The sequence below is a fragment of the Elephas maximus genome, chromosome 8 (assembly GCF_024166365.1).
Source record: "Elephas maximus indicus isolate mEleMax1 chromosome 8, mEleMax1 primary haplotype, whole genome shotgun sequence".
Classification (NCBI taxonomy): domain Eukaryota; kingdom Metazoa; phylum Chordata; class Mammalia; order Proboscidea; family Elephantidae; genus Elephas; species Elephas maximus.
This window is the reverse complement of record NC_064826.1, coordinates 41376550-41392745: the sequence shown is the minus strand read 5'-3', so window position 1 is coordinate 41392745 and position 16196 is coordinate 41376550. Positions and strand designations below refer to the sequence as shown.

Genomic DNA, 16196 nt, shown 5'->3' with positions numbered 1-16196 from the left:
GTAATTACGAATGCATCCTGATTGCATGTTCAATCAATTTCAGACTGCAGAAGCTGGTTAAAATCTTCAATTTCTTCATCTTTTTTTTGGCCTTAGTGGTTGGTGAGTAAATTTGAATAATAGTCATATTAACTGATCTTCCTTGTAGGCATATGGTCATTATCCTGTCACCGACAGTGTTGTACTTCAGGATAGGTCTTGAAACGTTCTTTTTGATGATGAACGAAACTCCATTCCTCTTCAAGTTGTCATTCCCGGCATAGCAGACCATATGATTGCCTGATTCAAAATGTCCAATATCTGTCCATTTCAGCTCACTAATGCCTAAGGATATTGATGTTTATGTGTTCCATTTCATTTTTGATGATTTCTAATTTTCCTAGATTCATACTTTGTACATTCCACGTTCTGATTATTAATGGATGTTTGCAGCTGTTTCTTCTCATTTTGAGTTGTGCCACATCAGCAAGTGAAACTCTCGAAAGCTTGACTCCCTCCACGTCATTAAGGTCGACTCTACTTTGAGGAGGCAGCTCTACCCCAGTTGTATTTTGAGTGCCTTCCAACCTGGGGGGCTCATCTTCCGGCACTATATCATACAATGTTCCACTGCTATTCATAAGGTTTTCACTGGCTAATTCTTTTCAGAAGTAGAATGCTGGGTACTTCTTCCTAGTAGCCACTCTGTTACTGCTAAAATTTATTCATTCAACAAATTCCAGGGCCTCCCTGGAAAACGACATGGCCTTTCTCCCATTCCAAACTGCAGTATTCTCAAGCTCTTTTAAATGCTTTACGTTCTTTATTTTGTCCATTTCCTTTCACTGGCTTTAGATAAAATCAAAATAAAAGTCACTATCCAAATAACAGCTAGAGTCCTATACTGACAAGGATCCAGACGCACTCTGGTGAGATCTGCTTTTTGTAGAATGATAATGAAAACCTCTGTTGAGACTTCACTGTGCAAAACAAAACAATGGACATTGTCCAAGGCCTGAAGGATTTTACCATCCCAAGTTACAGAGGAGACCAACACACAAAGATCGACAAACATTCTCAGTGTCTTATTTCAATAACATGATAGCTTTTTAGGTCCTAACACTTTACAGCAGGGAGAAAATGCTTATCTCTTTATTTTGGAGACAGCAGGCTTCAGAAACATAAAAAAAAACTCACTGCTGAGTCACTATCCAATAAATCTTTAGTTTAATAGTAGCTTAAAGAGAAAGAAGAGAAAGGAAAGAAATCATCTTCAAATACCTTCTGTCATCAGGCAACTCACGATTGTCCTTCAGCCACATGATAGTGGGGATTAAGGTATGATCGTGTTTCACTTTGCATTCAAAGGACACTGTCCCCCCTCTTTGCACAACGGCATATTCAGGCTGTTTAATGATCCTCGTTGGATCTGAAAGTTAATGTTATTGTTATCCATTGCCAAAGCTGGAGAATTTGATCAAAGTCACATAGTAGTTGAAAAAAGAAATCATGACCTCTGCTTTACCTTTGATTTCTAACCGAGCTTCATTCTTTGCCACCCCCAGTTTATTCCTTGCAACACATGTATAAGTCCCCGTACTGTCCTTTTGGGCCACAGGGATTTCCAAAGTTCCATTTTCATGTAAGACATAAATATCTTCACGAAGAGCACTTCCTTTAGCTCCTTTAAACCTTCATTAAAGAAATTACCCCAATGAGAAAACAAGATTCATTATTAAAAGCCAGATATAAAATGCCATTTTCAAGGTCAACACAATATTAAAATGTCAAATTCAGAGACACCAACACAAGCACGTTGCATGTTTATAAGTCAGTGGGATAAATTTAAAGACAAGGCGTAACGCTGGAGAATTCAAAGATAAATGGTGCTTGTATAATTAGGCTGACAATACGAAATCTTTAAATCGGAATTTTTGTTATGAGAGATCCATAATTTAATAAATTACCCCATAATTTAATAAATACATCATTACCCGTGATGTAACTGTAAATGCAGGCTACAATTCTTAAAAGAGATTTTGATTTCAAGGTTAAAGGGTGGTACTTCTGAAAGTATGAATAGGGAAATAACCAGAGGAGAAAAAAATAAAGAATATATAGTAGGTAAACATTCAGCTTCCTGGAGAGTGTTAGATAGGACAGGTAAGGATAGAGGAAAAGGAATGACAGAAAGTCAACCTGGAAATCTAAGCGTTAACCCCAACGCCTTCACTAGGAAATCACGTGCACAAGCATCAGTCTGCTCCTCTGTGGTTGAGGTGGGAGAAGGAGACTTTCCTTTATCCTTGTTGTTAGGCACTGTGGAGTTGGTTTTTGACTCATAGCCACCCCATGTGACAGAGTAGAACTGCCCCATAGGGTTTTTTTGGCTGTAATCTTTATGGAAGCAGATGGCCAGATCTTTCTTCTTCGCAGCAGCTGGCTGAGTTCAAACCACCAACCTTTCGGTTAGTAGCTGAGTGAATAACCATTGTGCCACTAGGGCTCCTTCCTTAAATCCTGAACCTGTCTTTGTTCGCACATCAGTTGTCGGAGCCCAGCACAGCGCCTGGCAGCTGATAGATGATCAATAAACGAATGTTCTAATGTTCTTTTACTCATTCTTTCTGTGCTGTTGCCTATCCCAGGCTTGTCTCCCCCAGCTTAAGCTAAAGTAAGCATGCTCGGTGTTGGAGGGGGGGAGCTGTGAAGGACTTATATCAGGAGACCTATATGAAGGGGGTGGTCTAACACGGGAAGTGAAAGGACACAGGAGAGCCCGGCTGGATCCAAGTCAGGAAGATCAGGTGGGAAATGTACTAAACGCTGGGAATAATAAAATCTGTTGTTGAGGTTATAGAGCCCAGACTAATCTTTGTTACCTCCTCCCCACCCCAAATGCTATTTTATTATCAAGGAATGCCCCCCAACCATTCCCTCCAATCACCATTCACCAAGTCCCAGGGGATGCCCACGGCACTGTGAGATACAGCAGCCTGAGACTTGTTTTTAAACATTTACATCCAGCTCTGTGGTTGACAGTGTGCACTGCTAAATAGATCATGTATGTGAAAGTATTTGGCACAGAGCAGGTAATTAATAAATATTTGTGAATGAATGGATGGATTTAATAATTAACGGGGTGATGGATTCTTCATTGCCTCTCCTGTCTCTCTCTTCTTTGACAAAAACACAACATATTTAGATAATGAGGGCTTTAGCAAATGTAAAGTATTAAACGAAAAATAGGACCATTACTTACCACTCAACGGTAGGCAGAGGAGACCCAAAGAAGGCGCAATCCAGTAAAGCAGGTCTGTTTGCAATGACCTGATAGAGTGTGTTTGCGGGTGTGAGGATTCTCGGCGGCTCAGCTAAAAAAATTTTTAAAAGGCAGAATAAACATGAAAAATAAAAAATACATTTTAGGCTCACAGTGTATTTACCGCACTTGTTTCAAGGCCATTAGAATTGACAGTAAAGCACAACTAACATGTGTCCCGCCTTCTATTCCCCATCAGGTACCATGCTACTTTATTTGCCAGGACTTACGAGGGCACAGTGGCACTGTCGTTGTTTTTTAGTTAATTTATTTTTAAAAATTGTGGTAAATATCTATATCTATACGTATATCTGTATATAAAACAAAAAACTTGCTGTTTTAACATTTTTCACATGTACAATTCAATGACATTAATTACTTTCATTATGTTCTAGGGCATAGTGTTTTGTTGTGTTTTCTTTCAGTAACACTGACTTTGTTCACAGAAACCATGATGGTATAGCAGAATATCTTAAGGAATTTATGAAGAAACCACAAGAACTAAACAAGTGAATTTAGCGAGGCGAAAGAGGAAGATATAAGGTAAGTATCTCAAATCAATTGTACTTCTATATACTAAACCAAAAAAGCCAAACCTGTTGCTATCCAGTTGATTCCGACTCATAGCGACCATATAGGACAGAGTAGAACTGCCCCATAGAGTTTCCAAGGAGCGCCTGGTGGATTCAAACTGCTGACCCTTTGGTTAGCAGCCGTAGCACTTAACCACTACGCCACTAGGGCTAGCAGCATTAAATAATAAAATGCTAAAATAAACAACACTTAAAATAGCAATAAAATGATGAAATATGTAGAGATTAATGTAGCAAAATATGTGTGAACCCTGTACACTGGAAATGACAAAATATTGCTCAGAAAAAAAAGAATGAACTAACAAGAGCTCAGCTGCTAACCAAAAGGTAGCAGTGTGAAGCAGTCTGAATTCACCAGCCAAATCCTATGCGGCAGTTCTGCCCTGTGCTATAGGATCGCTATGAGTCGGAATTGACTCAATGGCAACAGTTTTATTTTTTCTTTTTAACAAGCAACGTGGAGGATTTCAAAAGCATTATGCTAAGTGAATGAAGCCAGACACAAAAGACTACATGCTATATAAATTCAGTTATAGGGATTTCTAGAGTAAAGCGTACCATTAGTTTCCCAAGGTAAGGGTAAGGGGGGATTGACTGCAAGCAGGAATGAGGGAATTTTGGGGGCTGATGAAAGTCTTCTATAACTTAAGCGTGGTAGTACCTAGATGGGTATATACATCTGACAAACTCATACAAATGTATACCTCAAATGCTATCAATTCTAGAAAAAAGAGGCAGAATTTTTAATTGTTGATTTATTCATCTGTATTCTCTACTATACTGTGAGTCCTTTGCTGGCAGAGAATGTCTTTTTTTTTTTAAATCATTTTATCCCCAGAAACTAGCACAGTGTCTAGAAAAAAGACAATGGCCAAGTACATTTTTGTTGAATGACTGACTCATCATAACACTAGGGTTATAATGGGGATGGGCTGGTGGAGTGGTGGGAATCGCAAGATGGCAGAAAAGAGCAGAGAGCTGATTAGTGTGATTACCAAGCAACAGAACCGGAAGTCAAACTGCTTCCTAAACACCCGCCAATGCTTTAACTGCTAAGCTCTTCACGTGATTTCTGACTTTCATTTCAAGCTTGAAGGAAAAACACCAAATATTTGTCGGCTTCTTAATTTTAAATTTGTTTGACAAGGGAGCATACTAATCTTCAAGGGCTGAAATAGAAATCTCTGGCACCATAAAAACAATTCTCACAAAAATTTTAACAAATTTGGTATTTTGTTATTAGAATATGAAAAATAAAATGTTCATGCAAACCATCCATTTCAGAATGTGTTTGAGTATATCTTTGATGGTTTCCTAAACATGCTGTTACAAATAAATAAATAAATGTACTGCTATGAATTGAATAAAGGCCAAGCAGTATGACTAATGATTTATTTTTGAAAAACTGGAATCATGAAATTGTTATTTCAACTTGTCAGTTTCCAAGGACAGATATGGCAGTAACATTCAGTTATTATCACAGACAAATGTTGTTTTCCTTTTGAGGGGTTTGATATGTAGTCTAGCCATCTGTGAGTAGAACAGCCTATTTGGCTATTTATACAATGAAAAACTTGTCAGTTCAAAAACTGTGTTATGAAAGAACATTAAGACCAGATTGTAATATCCTCTAGGGTAAGGTTTGTCTCTTTATCCGTCTTCATGTATCCCTTACGGTTCCTAGTACTGTGCATTGTACATAATAGCTGCTCAGTATATTCTTGCTGAATGAATGGGAATTAATGGCAGTCATTAATTTAATCTGCCATCTTTTTCATAAAACTTTAAGGAAGGGAACGCTTACCCAGCACATTTACAAATGCGTTTGCCAGTAAATATCCATATTCATTAGAAGCATTGCACTGATAAACCGCACTTGATCTTTCTTGAACATTCGAAAAAATAATGGTATCACCATCTATTTTTCTGCTGGGGTCATCAGAAGCAACTGGGTGTAAAAATAAAAAGTATGTATTTAGTCCATTTTGCTTAAAAGATGTATATCAAACTTGTAAAGCTCGAGGCCTACGTATAGTAAGTAAACCAAAAAACCAAACCCATTGCCGTCAAGTCGATTCCAACTCATAGCAACCCCGTAAATACAGACTGATCTAGGTATAGACCAAAAAAAAAAAAAAAGACTAAGAACTCAAAACCCATAACTCTTTCCTCCTCAGGATTTAGTTATCATCTATCAGCATGGGTATATGCTCCATTTTCATTTAGTCTTATGTGGATTGATTCTGTAGAACTGAAAATTATCAGACATAGCAAAGATACAGAAAAAAAGCATAAATTTAGGTGAAAATTATAATACAAATTCAGGAAATATTGCCTAATTCATCAAGAAACAGGAATTATCTATGAGGAAGCAAGTTAATTATCAAGAATTGCAAAACCTAGTAAAAAAATATAGAGACATTGTAGCTTGTCCAAATCTGCTTTCTTTAAGAAGTAATGAAATAAATGAATGGAGTTAATATTTAAATATGAAAATATTTCTTTTTCTTCTTTGGAAATTCCCATATTGAAGCATAATAAATAAACTGTGTAAAGTTTCTCTTAAAGACAGTGTTTTCAGCTAAATCTCATAAGTACTTAAAAAAAATGTTAAGACCAGGAAGATGCTTGCTGATGTGAAATGTAACTTGTTGGTTAATATAATATGTGAGAATTTACTCCAGAGGATGCCCAACTATTGGGAGTTGCTGAGCTATTGGAGATAAATTCCTTTTTATGAATGCTAACCATTACGTTATGACTTGATATTGCTTTGAAAGTACTCTGAAAGGGGTATAGGCATCTGTCTTAGCATGTCCGTGGAAATCCAAAGTAAATAATATTACGTTCTCTGAAACAGCTTTTGCAATTTGAACCAGTTAAGTAGGTTTTAATTTCATTCTAAATACATTTTCTTTCTTTTGGGTGGTAGAAAAAGTATGTCTATGACTGCATTTAGTTGCCTTTATTACTTTAAAAATCTCAAACATTTTGTTTATCTATGGTTTTTTAATCCATTTTGATGAAAATAAATTATACTTGTTCATCCTTGTTTTATTTTCCATATCCAAAGTATTGTGCACATTCATTCTGTCTTTGCCTTCCACTGCTGCTATAACAAATGACTACCAATTTTGAGGCTTAAAACAACCTACATTTGTTATCATACGGTTCTGAAGTCTGTTAGACTTCTGACATGGGTCTCATTGAGCTAAACCAACATGTCTGAGCTATTGAGCAAAAACCAAGGTGTGAGCAAGGCTGTGCTCCTTTCTGGGGGCTCTAAGGATCAGTCTGTTTCCTTAACTTTTCCATCTGCCAGAGGAGCCCACATTCCTTGGCTTGTGGCCCCCTTTCTCCATCGTCAAAGCCAGCAACACTGAATCTCTCTAACCATTCTTCCACAGTCACGTTTCCCTCTGACAACAGCTTGAATAGATGCTCTACTTTTAAGGACTTGTAATTAGATTGGGATCAAAAGGATAATCCAGGATAATCTCCCTATCTCAAGGTTCATAACTTTTATCACATCTACAAAGTTCCTTTTGCCATTTAGGGTAACATATTCACAGGTTCCGAGGATTAGGACGTGGACATATTTGGGGGCCACTATTCTGTCCACCACACATTCTATCATAGTTATAACCTAGAAGTCTTTTAGGCATTTCACACCAGAATATTCTAAAAAACGTTTGGGAAGGCAGATGGGAAGGAGAAGGAATTTCTAGACAGTCATCTAAGGCTGACTCTAAAGGTCTGAAAGGTCTTTCATGGAGAGAATAATGCCCCATCCTGCTGAGATTATTCCTTTCTGGCTCTGGGTTCTACCTCCACACCCTCCCAGACACTGCAGGTCATACAATAAAATCAAAGTGCTCTTTCAGCACAGGTTCTCTGCAGCTGTGTTCTTTTTCCCGACTTGTGAAGATTGTTTTAAAAAAAATTTTTTAGGTGATTTTGGGCAAATTCCACATTTAATATAGCCTGTGTTTTGCTTCAAGGAAAGTTTAAAGTAACCTGGTCAGTCCTGGGACAGGGGGAGGGGGGCAGAGCTTTAGAAGGCAGTGGAATAAGAACCCAGATGCCGTTTGAGTCAATTCTTCCACTTTGTAAAACAGAAGGCTACAGGTCTCAATTGCACAGTCGCAAATCAATGACATTGTATTTTGCCAACAGAACCCAAGTCTCATCCCTCACTTTCCCTGATCCCATTTCTCCTTTTCCAGTATTTATGTTTGCTTGGCAGCCAGAGCCTGCAGAGAGGGAGCAGGGTGTGTCCGTAGGTGGTCACCCATGAGTCAGGAATGAGAAGGCTGTGTATCTGGTCATACCGTCCCCTGACAGCGCCTCTGCTGGCACTGAGGATGGGCTTCAGGCACCTGGTTGGGACACCCACAGCTCGCTGCAGAATGATGCAGCAGAAGCACAGCTGTTCCCTGCTCCCACCCTTGGCAGCTGGTCCACCCACAGTTTCTGTAGCCCCTTGGGTGGAGGGCGTTGTCAGCAAGCCAGCTCGTGCTCCCAGCTAACTTCTGTGGCCTATTGTAGGCTCCATGAACGTTAGGAATCCTAACCATGCCAACTCCTTGCCACTGTACCCTGAGGCAGATTTTGCTCTCTGTTGCCTAGCCTCATCTCTCAGCATCTCTGTGTCATCTTTCCCCTGAGCCCCGGCACTGCTGGGTGCATCTCTGCAGTGCACAACTCAGCAGGCTGCAGATGGGAAACACTCACCAGTCCCCTGTTTCCAGAATTGTCCCCAAACCTCACAGGCAATGTTGGGGGCTTCTAAATTCATGGAAAAAAAAAAAAAAAGCAGGATGGAAAAGGAAGATGCCAAAAGCTCCTCAAACTTCTAGCTATTTCTTGACAGTTCTTCCTCATTCCCTCTTTATTTTGGATCAATGGAGGCTAAAAGAAAGTGGGGGCAGGTAGGGCTTTCTTTGAATGCAGCTGTGTAAGATTTTGTGTCCACCCAAGAGACCACTTAGCAGAATCTGTGGGTAGAGCGCGTGCTCAGGGTGAGAGGCAGGGAACAGCTGTCTTTCTCCAGTACCTTTGTGCAGGTAGCAGTGAGGTCCGTCACCTGTTATGATTTGTTCAAACTGTAATCCATGCACTTTTAGTTTGGCCACCAGATGTGGAGAAAGGTACCTTTTGGGGAAGCATGTTTTGGTTTTATGCCATCTTGGTATAAATATGGAAGCACAGTGTCTGCTCTCAGAACCAGGGGCCAGCCTGGCAGGGTTCAGGGCCTCTTGCTTTGCTGCCATGCTGTGCGGTGTTTTGCTATTTGCTTGTCCACTTGAGTGACTGCTCTGAGGCACACAAGAGGCCGAGGGGCCCCGGATCTGTAGAAACTGTAGAATTCTTACATATCTTTGCTTTGCCTCCTTCTTTTCCTTCCCATGGGACTTAAAAATATTTTGGGATGGAAGAAATCAATCCATTTGGATGGAACCTGGTTGGAAAAATTTTGTTCCAACTCTTTCTGCTGTGGGCCTAATGATTCAATTTGGGGTTACCACTGAAGGGCCTAACTTTTCTCCAAGAGACCACTGCTCCCCAAAGCAGACCTTTTGTAGATGATCCTCAAAATATTTTATTTAAAAGGAAAATATCTATTAGCGGTTACCCCATTTGTTACAGAGTAAAACTGAGCTTCGCAGGATTTTCTTGGCTGTCATCTTTACGGAAGCAGATTGCCAGGTCTTTCTTTTGCAGCAGTGCTGGGTGGGTTCCAAGAGGAAACTGTTTGTACCACCCAAACACATGGGGTTGCTCTTGCCATGAGTTGGAATCGACTCAATGGCGACGGGTTTTCGTGGGTGTGTATTAGTGAGAATTTCCTGGGTAGTGAAAATGGTAACACACTTGTCTGCTAACTGAAAGGCTGGAAGTTTGAGTTCATCCAGAGGTTCCTCAGAAGAAAGACCTGGCAATCTGCTTCTGAAAAATCAGCCATCGAAAATCCTATGGAGCACAGTTCTGTAACACAGGTGGGGTTGCCACGAGTCAGCTTCCACTGGATGGCTATTAGTTGGGTGTTTTTGTCTGTTTGTTACCTATCAGGAGCATTTTCGAAGCTCTTATTTTTTTTATATAACTAGTCACGTGGTCCTCTGAGCGATGACGCCTATGCTAAGCTTCAAAGGGTGGTGAGCAGACCAAAGCAAAAGGAAAGCTTGCCCTTATTGTTTAATTTCCCCTTAGTCTTGTGTCACCGGCCCACTTCTATTTCAATATTCCAGCTTATGATTTCCCTGGCTGCTCAGCTTAAGGATCTGTCTTCTCAACACTCCCTGGCAAGCCCATTTTTCCTGTAGAATGGCTAGATGGATGGTCCTTCCCATTTGTCAGTTCTGCTGAGTCTCGATCCCAGGTGCACGTTTAACCTCCCATAAATCCCCACAGAACCTCTGAGCAGCCAAGTAGGGTGCAGAAGTGCTGAGCATGTCCCATCATTTATTACTGTTCTCTGTGCATTTCTAAGAAAATCATAAAATGCACAATACAGCCTCTTTCTTACTTCTGGGCTCTCTTCCACTTGTTCTCTTAGTTTTTACTCAGATATCCCCGAGAGTGGCAGCAGCTTCCGAAAACCAAGCCACAAAGTGCTCTCTTCAGTTTTTCCTGATCCCAATCGAATCATGGTTAAAATTGGGAGTGGAAACATCCAAACCCCATTTGCTGGCCTCTTTAGAGTCTGTTTTCTTCCAGGAACATATTTTCTTTTACAGTAAACACAGCCTGTCTGCTTCAAAGTATCTGATAATACTGTGCAGAGCAGAACAAACTCCCCCGAACACTCAGGGGACAGGGTGCTATTACTCAGGCTAGGCCTGCAATTGTGAAACCTTGATAGCGAGAAGCACGGCTTGTGCCATACTAAATCTGCCAGCAGTTTTTGAACCCGTTTTAGCGGAACACTGCACTTTGTTTGGGGGAAAGACAATTTAAAAAGTAGGACCAATATTTGATTCTGGCTTGGAGGCAATGAGGAGCCAAGCTGCTCTATCTAATAAGCCTAAAGCTTGTCTTCATTATAAATAAAAAAATGTCTCTGCAGATTATGATGCTATTGACCAGGAGGGTGAACTGAGGCTGGGTTTGTTTGAAGCAGTAACTGGTTTTCTCTCTCTCTGGGTCTAAGAGAAGATCTGGGCTCCAGGAAGAGGGAAATGGTCAAAGATTGTTGGGTTAGGGGCAGCTGGTGGTGGGCGTGGTCTAGGAAGAGCAGAGCTAGTGTGTCTCTATGGAGCAGAGAGGCGCAATCTCCTGTTTTAAGTTTTTGTTTTTTCTTTTCTCTGTGCTATAATTCCCATCTACTATCCTCAACCCTTTAACCAAAAGCTTGTTAAACTGATCTTTGCTGTGACATAAAAGATTAAAGGAGGGCCTGTGGCCACACTGTGGGGACTGTGATGGGCAGTGTGGTAGCCGCCTGGAGAAGCTGGCAGGAAGTGGGTCAGCAGTGCGGGGAGGGTAGTTGAACAAAGTGACGGGCAGCAGCCAGGAATAGCTCAGCATTGCTCAAGGATAATCTTAGAACAGAAAAGCTGGTAAGAGATCGGGCTTTCTGCATGTGATGGGGGTCAGAGGACATGCTGTTCTTTGGGTAAATGGGATAGTGACCTCTGAAGACCAGAGAACTTGGGGAACATCTAGGCTATACTTAGGAATGAAACCACCACCTACTTGTCAGTTTGCCATACTGTGGTAGCTTGTGGGTTGCATGATGCTGGAAGATATTCCACTAGTATTTCAAATACCAGAAGGGTCTATCATGTTGGACAGGTTTCAGTGGAGCTTCCAGACTAAGACAGATGAGGAAGAATGGCCTGGCAATCTATTTCCTAAAAGTATCCAATGAAAACCATATGGATTACAACAGAACATTGTTCAACTCGCTTGCTTAGGATATGTCATCAGAAGAATCAATTGCTAGAGGGGGCCATAATGTTTGGTGAGCAGAAGGCCAGCAAGGGTGAGGAAGACCCTGGGTGAGATGGATTAGCACAGTAGCCTCAAGGATGTACTCGAACATGCCAGCAATCATGAGGGTAATACAGAACTGGGCAACAATTTATTCTTTTGTACATTAAGGTTGCCATGAGTTGGAGCTGACTCTACAACATCCATCCATCCAACAATCCATCCATCCATCTATCTATCTATGAATGAAAACTCTTTAAAGTAAGACAGGTATGCTTCTTCCTGTCATATCCACTAGCTCTACTCCTATTCTCCCCATCCATTCCTTTGACCGCCATAAGTCACTTGATATTTTGAACAAAGAAGATAATCTAAACTTTTCAGTGATGTTTACTTCTGCTTGTGTCATTTTATCCATGATCCATATAAAAAACCAAAGGAAATATTGCCAAGTCCCAATCCACACATATCATTATGTTTACAACATAAACTAACCACTCAAAATCATAATAAATATGATATCATCTAAAGACGTTTGGTTCCTCTGTTCAACTGATATATGGCTTCCTTCCTTAACCCAAGTTATGTTATCACCATTTGTTCAGATGTAGACATGTTCTTACTGCTACTGGAGCCAGTCAAGCCAACTTACTTTCTATTGGGACTCCATTTGTTAACCAGCTAATCTTGGGCTTGGGGTTGCCATTAGGTCTGCAGATCAGGCTCCCATCTTCTCCTGGGGACAGCACGAGGTTTCTAGGTGCCATGATCCAGTATGGAGCCGCTTTATTGAGAGAAGAAATAAACCAAACACCAATCTGAATCAATTATTTTAGCAGAAGACTATATTGAACTATTTTAACAATATTTTGTAAAATATTTATTAGTCTTTTTTTAGAGTGAATAGATTTTTAAGCAATGCTTCAAGTACCACTTTAGATTTTCAAAAGAATGTTGGAAGGATGTATGTATTATTTACATATATTTACAAAGTAAAGAACATGTATGTGTTATTTCTAGACCATTTTGATACAAATATCATCAGCTCATTTTATTAAAATTAGTCAGACATCAAAGAGGTGACAGATTTATCAAAGGTGTAGAGCAATTTACAGGTATAGGTAGGGCTAAGAAACATGAATTTAAATTCTGAGCCCTGTAGAATACATATATTTACAAAGTTAGGGGGCCATTAAAAATTTTACTTTTGAAGAGTTGCAAAGATAGTATGAAGTGTTCCCATATACCCTTCACCCAGCTTCCTCTAATGTTAACATCTTAGGTAACCATAGTATCTGAAACCTGTTGCCATTGAGTTGTTTCCGACTCATAGCGATCCTATACAGGACAGAGTAGAAGAGCCCCAGGAGCTCTGGTGGCACAGTGGTTAAGAGCTACAGCTACTAGCCAAAAGGTGGCAGTTTGAATCCACCAGCTGCTCCTTGAAAATCCTATAGGGCAGTTCTACCGTCCCATAGGGTCACTATGACTCGGAATCAACTCTATGGCAACAGTTTTTTGTTGTTTTTAATCTTTACTGAAGCAGACTGCTACATCTTTCTCCCATGGAGTGGCTGGTGGTTTTGAACCACCGACCTTTCAGTTAGCAGCCAAGTGCTTAACCATGTGCCACCAGGACTCCTTAAAAAAAAAAAAAATAAGACATTAACACAGGTATAATTCTATTAACTAGACTCTGGACTTCATTAGGTTTTCCCCAGTTTTTTCACTGATGTCCTATTTCTATCCCAGGATCCTATCCTGGATACCCCACTACATTTATTTGCCATGTCTCCTTAGTCTCCTCCAATCTGACACTTTCTTGGCCTTTTCTTGTCTTCCATGACCTTGACACTTTTAAAGAGTACTGACAATTTATTTTGTGGAATGTCTCTCAACTTGGGTTTATCAGATGTTTTCTCATGATTGGACTGAGGTTATGGGTTTTTGAGAAAAATACAACAGAGGTGATGGACTTTCTCATCACATTACATCATGGAGCTCATGACGTCAACATGATTTATTGGTCATGTTAACCTTGATTGCTTGGTTAAGGTGGCGTCTGCCAGGTTTCTCCACTGTAAAGTTACTGTTTTCCCCTTTGCATATTCTATTCATTAGAAGTGAGTCACTAAGTCCAGCCTGTACTCATGGGGAAAGAAGTTAAGCACCACTTCCTGGAGGCAAAGCGTCAAAGAATTTATGGGCATATGACCAAACCACAACAGTAATTAATAAATATTTTGAGAGAAATACTTTGAGGCTATCCAAATACTCTGTTTCTCGTTAAAGTTTTGACCACGTATTTTAGATTTATCAGTGGCTCTTGCAGGTAGTAATTATTATAGGGGTTCTAATGGCTTTTTTTTTTTTTTAATGGCAGCTTTCTATTCACATCCTTCCTTCTACATTTATTTAATTGGAATTATTCTGGAAGGAAGATTTAAAAAAATTTTTTTATTTATTTTTGTTGTTGAGAATATACACAGCAAAACATATAGCAATTCAACAGTTTCTACATGTACAATTCAATGACACTGGTTACATTCTTCAAGTTGTGCAACCATTCTCACCCTCCTTATCTGAATTGTTCCTCCTCCATTAACATAAACTCGCTGCCCCCTACGGTTCCTGTTTAATCTTTCAAGTTGTTTCTATTTGATCCCATATAGATAGTTCTTAAAAGACCGTAACGCTCAAGGCAGACATTTTTACTAGTTTAACTAAACTGTTTTCTGTTTTAAGAAGACTTTACAGGATATTTTTGGTTTAAGGTTTAAAGTTTATCTCAGTGCAATAGTTTCAGTGGTTCATCCAGACTCCGTGACTCCAGAAAGTCTGGAGCCCATGAGAATTTTAAATTCTGTTCTGCATTTCCCGCCTTTTGATCAGGATTCTTCTATAGAATCTTTGATCAAAATATTCAGTAATGGTAGCCAGGCACCATCCAGTTTGAAATGAAGATTTGAGGGAGAAAAATTTTAACCTGATGTGATTTCAGTATAGATAACAATGAGAAGAGAGTCAAGGCACCATAATGTTGATATAAACTTATATTCATTACTAAAGAACATAATCAAAGGCCTATTTAATTGAAGTTATAAGGCCTCTCATGAAGGCAAGAGCAATGCATTTTAAATAATGATATACCTTTAACTGTAACAGAGATGGTATGATGGATGACTCCTAAGGCGTTTTTTGCTATACATTGGTATTTTCCAGAGTCAGCTTCTGAAACATGAATGATCTGCAGTGTTTTCCTAAAATTCTTATAAAATGTCCGGTTGATGGGTAATGTTCCATCTTCTTTTATCCAGTGAATTATAGGGGTAGGCCTGGTAGGATAAACAAATAATAAGGTTACAAAAAAAGAGTTCACTTGAGACTGCTTTGAGGTATGAATTTTCATGCAAGTTTATGATAAATTATTTTATATAGAGATCATGACAAATATATCAATATTTTTAATAAGCATCACACTTTTATAAATACTACTCTGTAAGTTAGCATTTAAGTCTGTAAGTTAGCATTTTCACATGATCAGGACTATGCTAATTTATGGCACACCCTAAACTTTGACTTCAATGATGCAGTGAAAATTCTAGCAGGAGCTGCTTTATTGAAGGGGCCTGATTATCTTCTTCCAAGTTCTGATCAATGAACTCCTCTTGGAAAAATTTAAATGAACATGCTGTGTCAGTCAAAACAATTCCCGTGAAATTAATGATACCTACCCACTGCCACTGAGCCAATTCCTACTCATAGTGACCCTACAGGATGGAGTAGAGCTGCCCCATTGGGTTTCCAAGGTTAAAGGGTCACTATGATTTGGAATCAACTCAAAGGCAATGGGTATGGTTTTGGTTTTGGTTTTAATCTTTACTGACGCAGACTGCCACATCTTTCTCCTATGGAGCACCTGGTGGATTTGAGCCACTGATCTTTCAGTTAGCAACTGAGCACTTTGATCATTGTCCCACCAGGGCTCCTTTTTGAAATTAATGATACTGAGGTATAATTTTTCATCAGCTAAGTTAAAAATGTACAGAGAAAGCGCTGATGTACATGTCTGTGTCCTTGAACTTTTACATGCATTTCCACATCAATTTTACCACCGGCTATATGATCACATGAATTAAGTAATGAGAGGAATAGTGATTTTCTCCTTAATTTCATTATTAGGATATTTTTAATAATTATACCAATTAACAAGAGTAGATCAAACTCATCCATTACACTATTTCTCACCTACCTACGTTTCTTATTAAATTATGAAATATGGACCTGGATGAAATGCCAGAACACATGCTTGGAGGTAAAAGACCTGCTTGAAAGACCCAGCCCTGTCCCTAAATTGATCTCTGTCT

General features: G+C 39.5%; 1 protein-coding gene across 18 annotated transcripts in view; it reads right to left on the bottom strand.

Moving 5' to 3' along the window:
* Positions 1–16196, bottom strand: part of NRCAM (neuronal cell adhesion molecule) — a 302828-nt gene that overhangs the window by 49933 nt on the left and 236699 nt on the right. For all 18 annotated transcript variants that reach the window (XM_049893835.1, XM_049893833.1, XM_049893851.1 and 15 more), the window contains 6 exons: positions 14980–15164; positions 12482–12613; positions 5699–5842; positions 3242–3353; positions 1505–1671; positions 1261–1408 (listed from right to left, as the gene is read on the bottom strand). In XM_049893835.1, coding sequence (XP_049749792.1) covers positions 1261–1408; positions 1505–1671; positions 3242–3353; positions 5699–5842; positions 12482–12613; positions 14980–15164 — 888 coding nt within the window. The remainder of the gene's footprint in view (positions 1–1260; positions 1409–1504; positions 1672–3241; positions 3354–5698; positions 5843–12481; positions 12614–14979; positions 15165–16196) is intronic.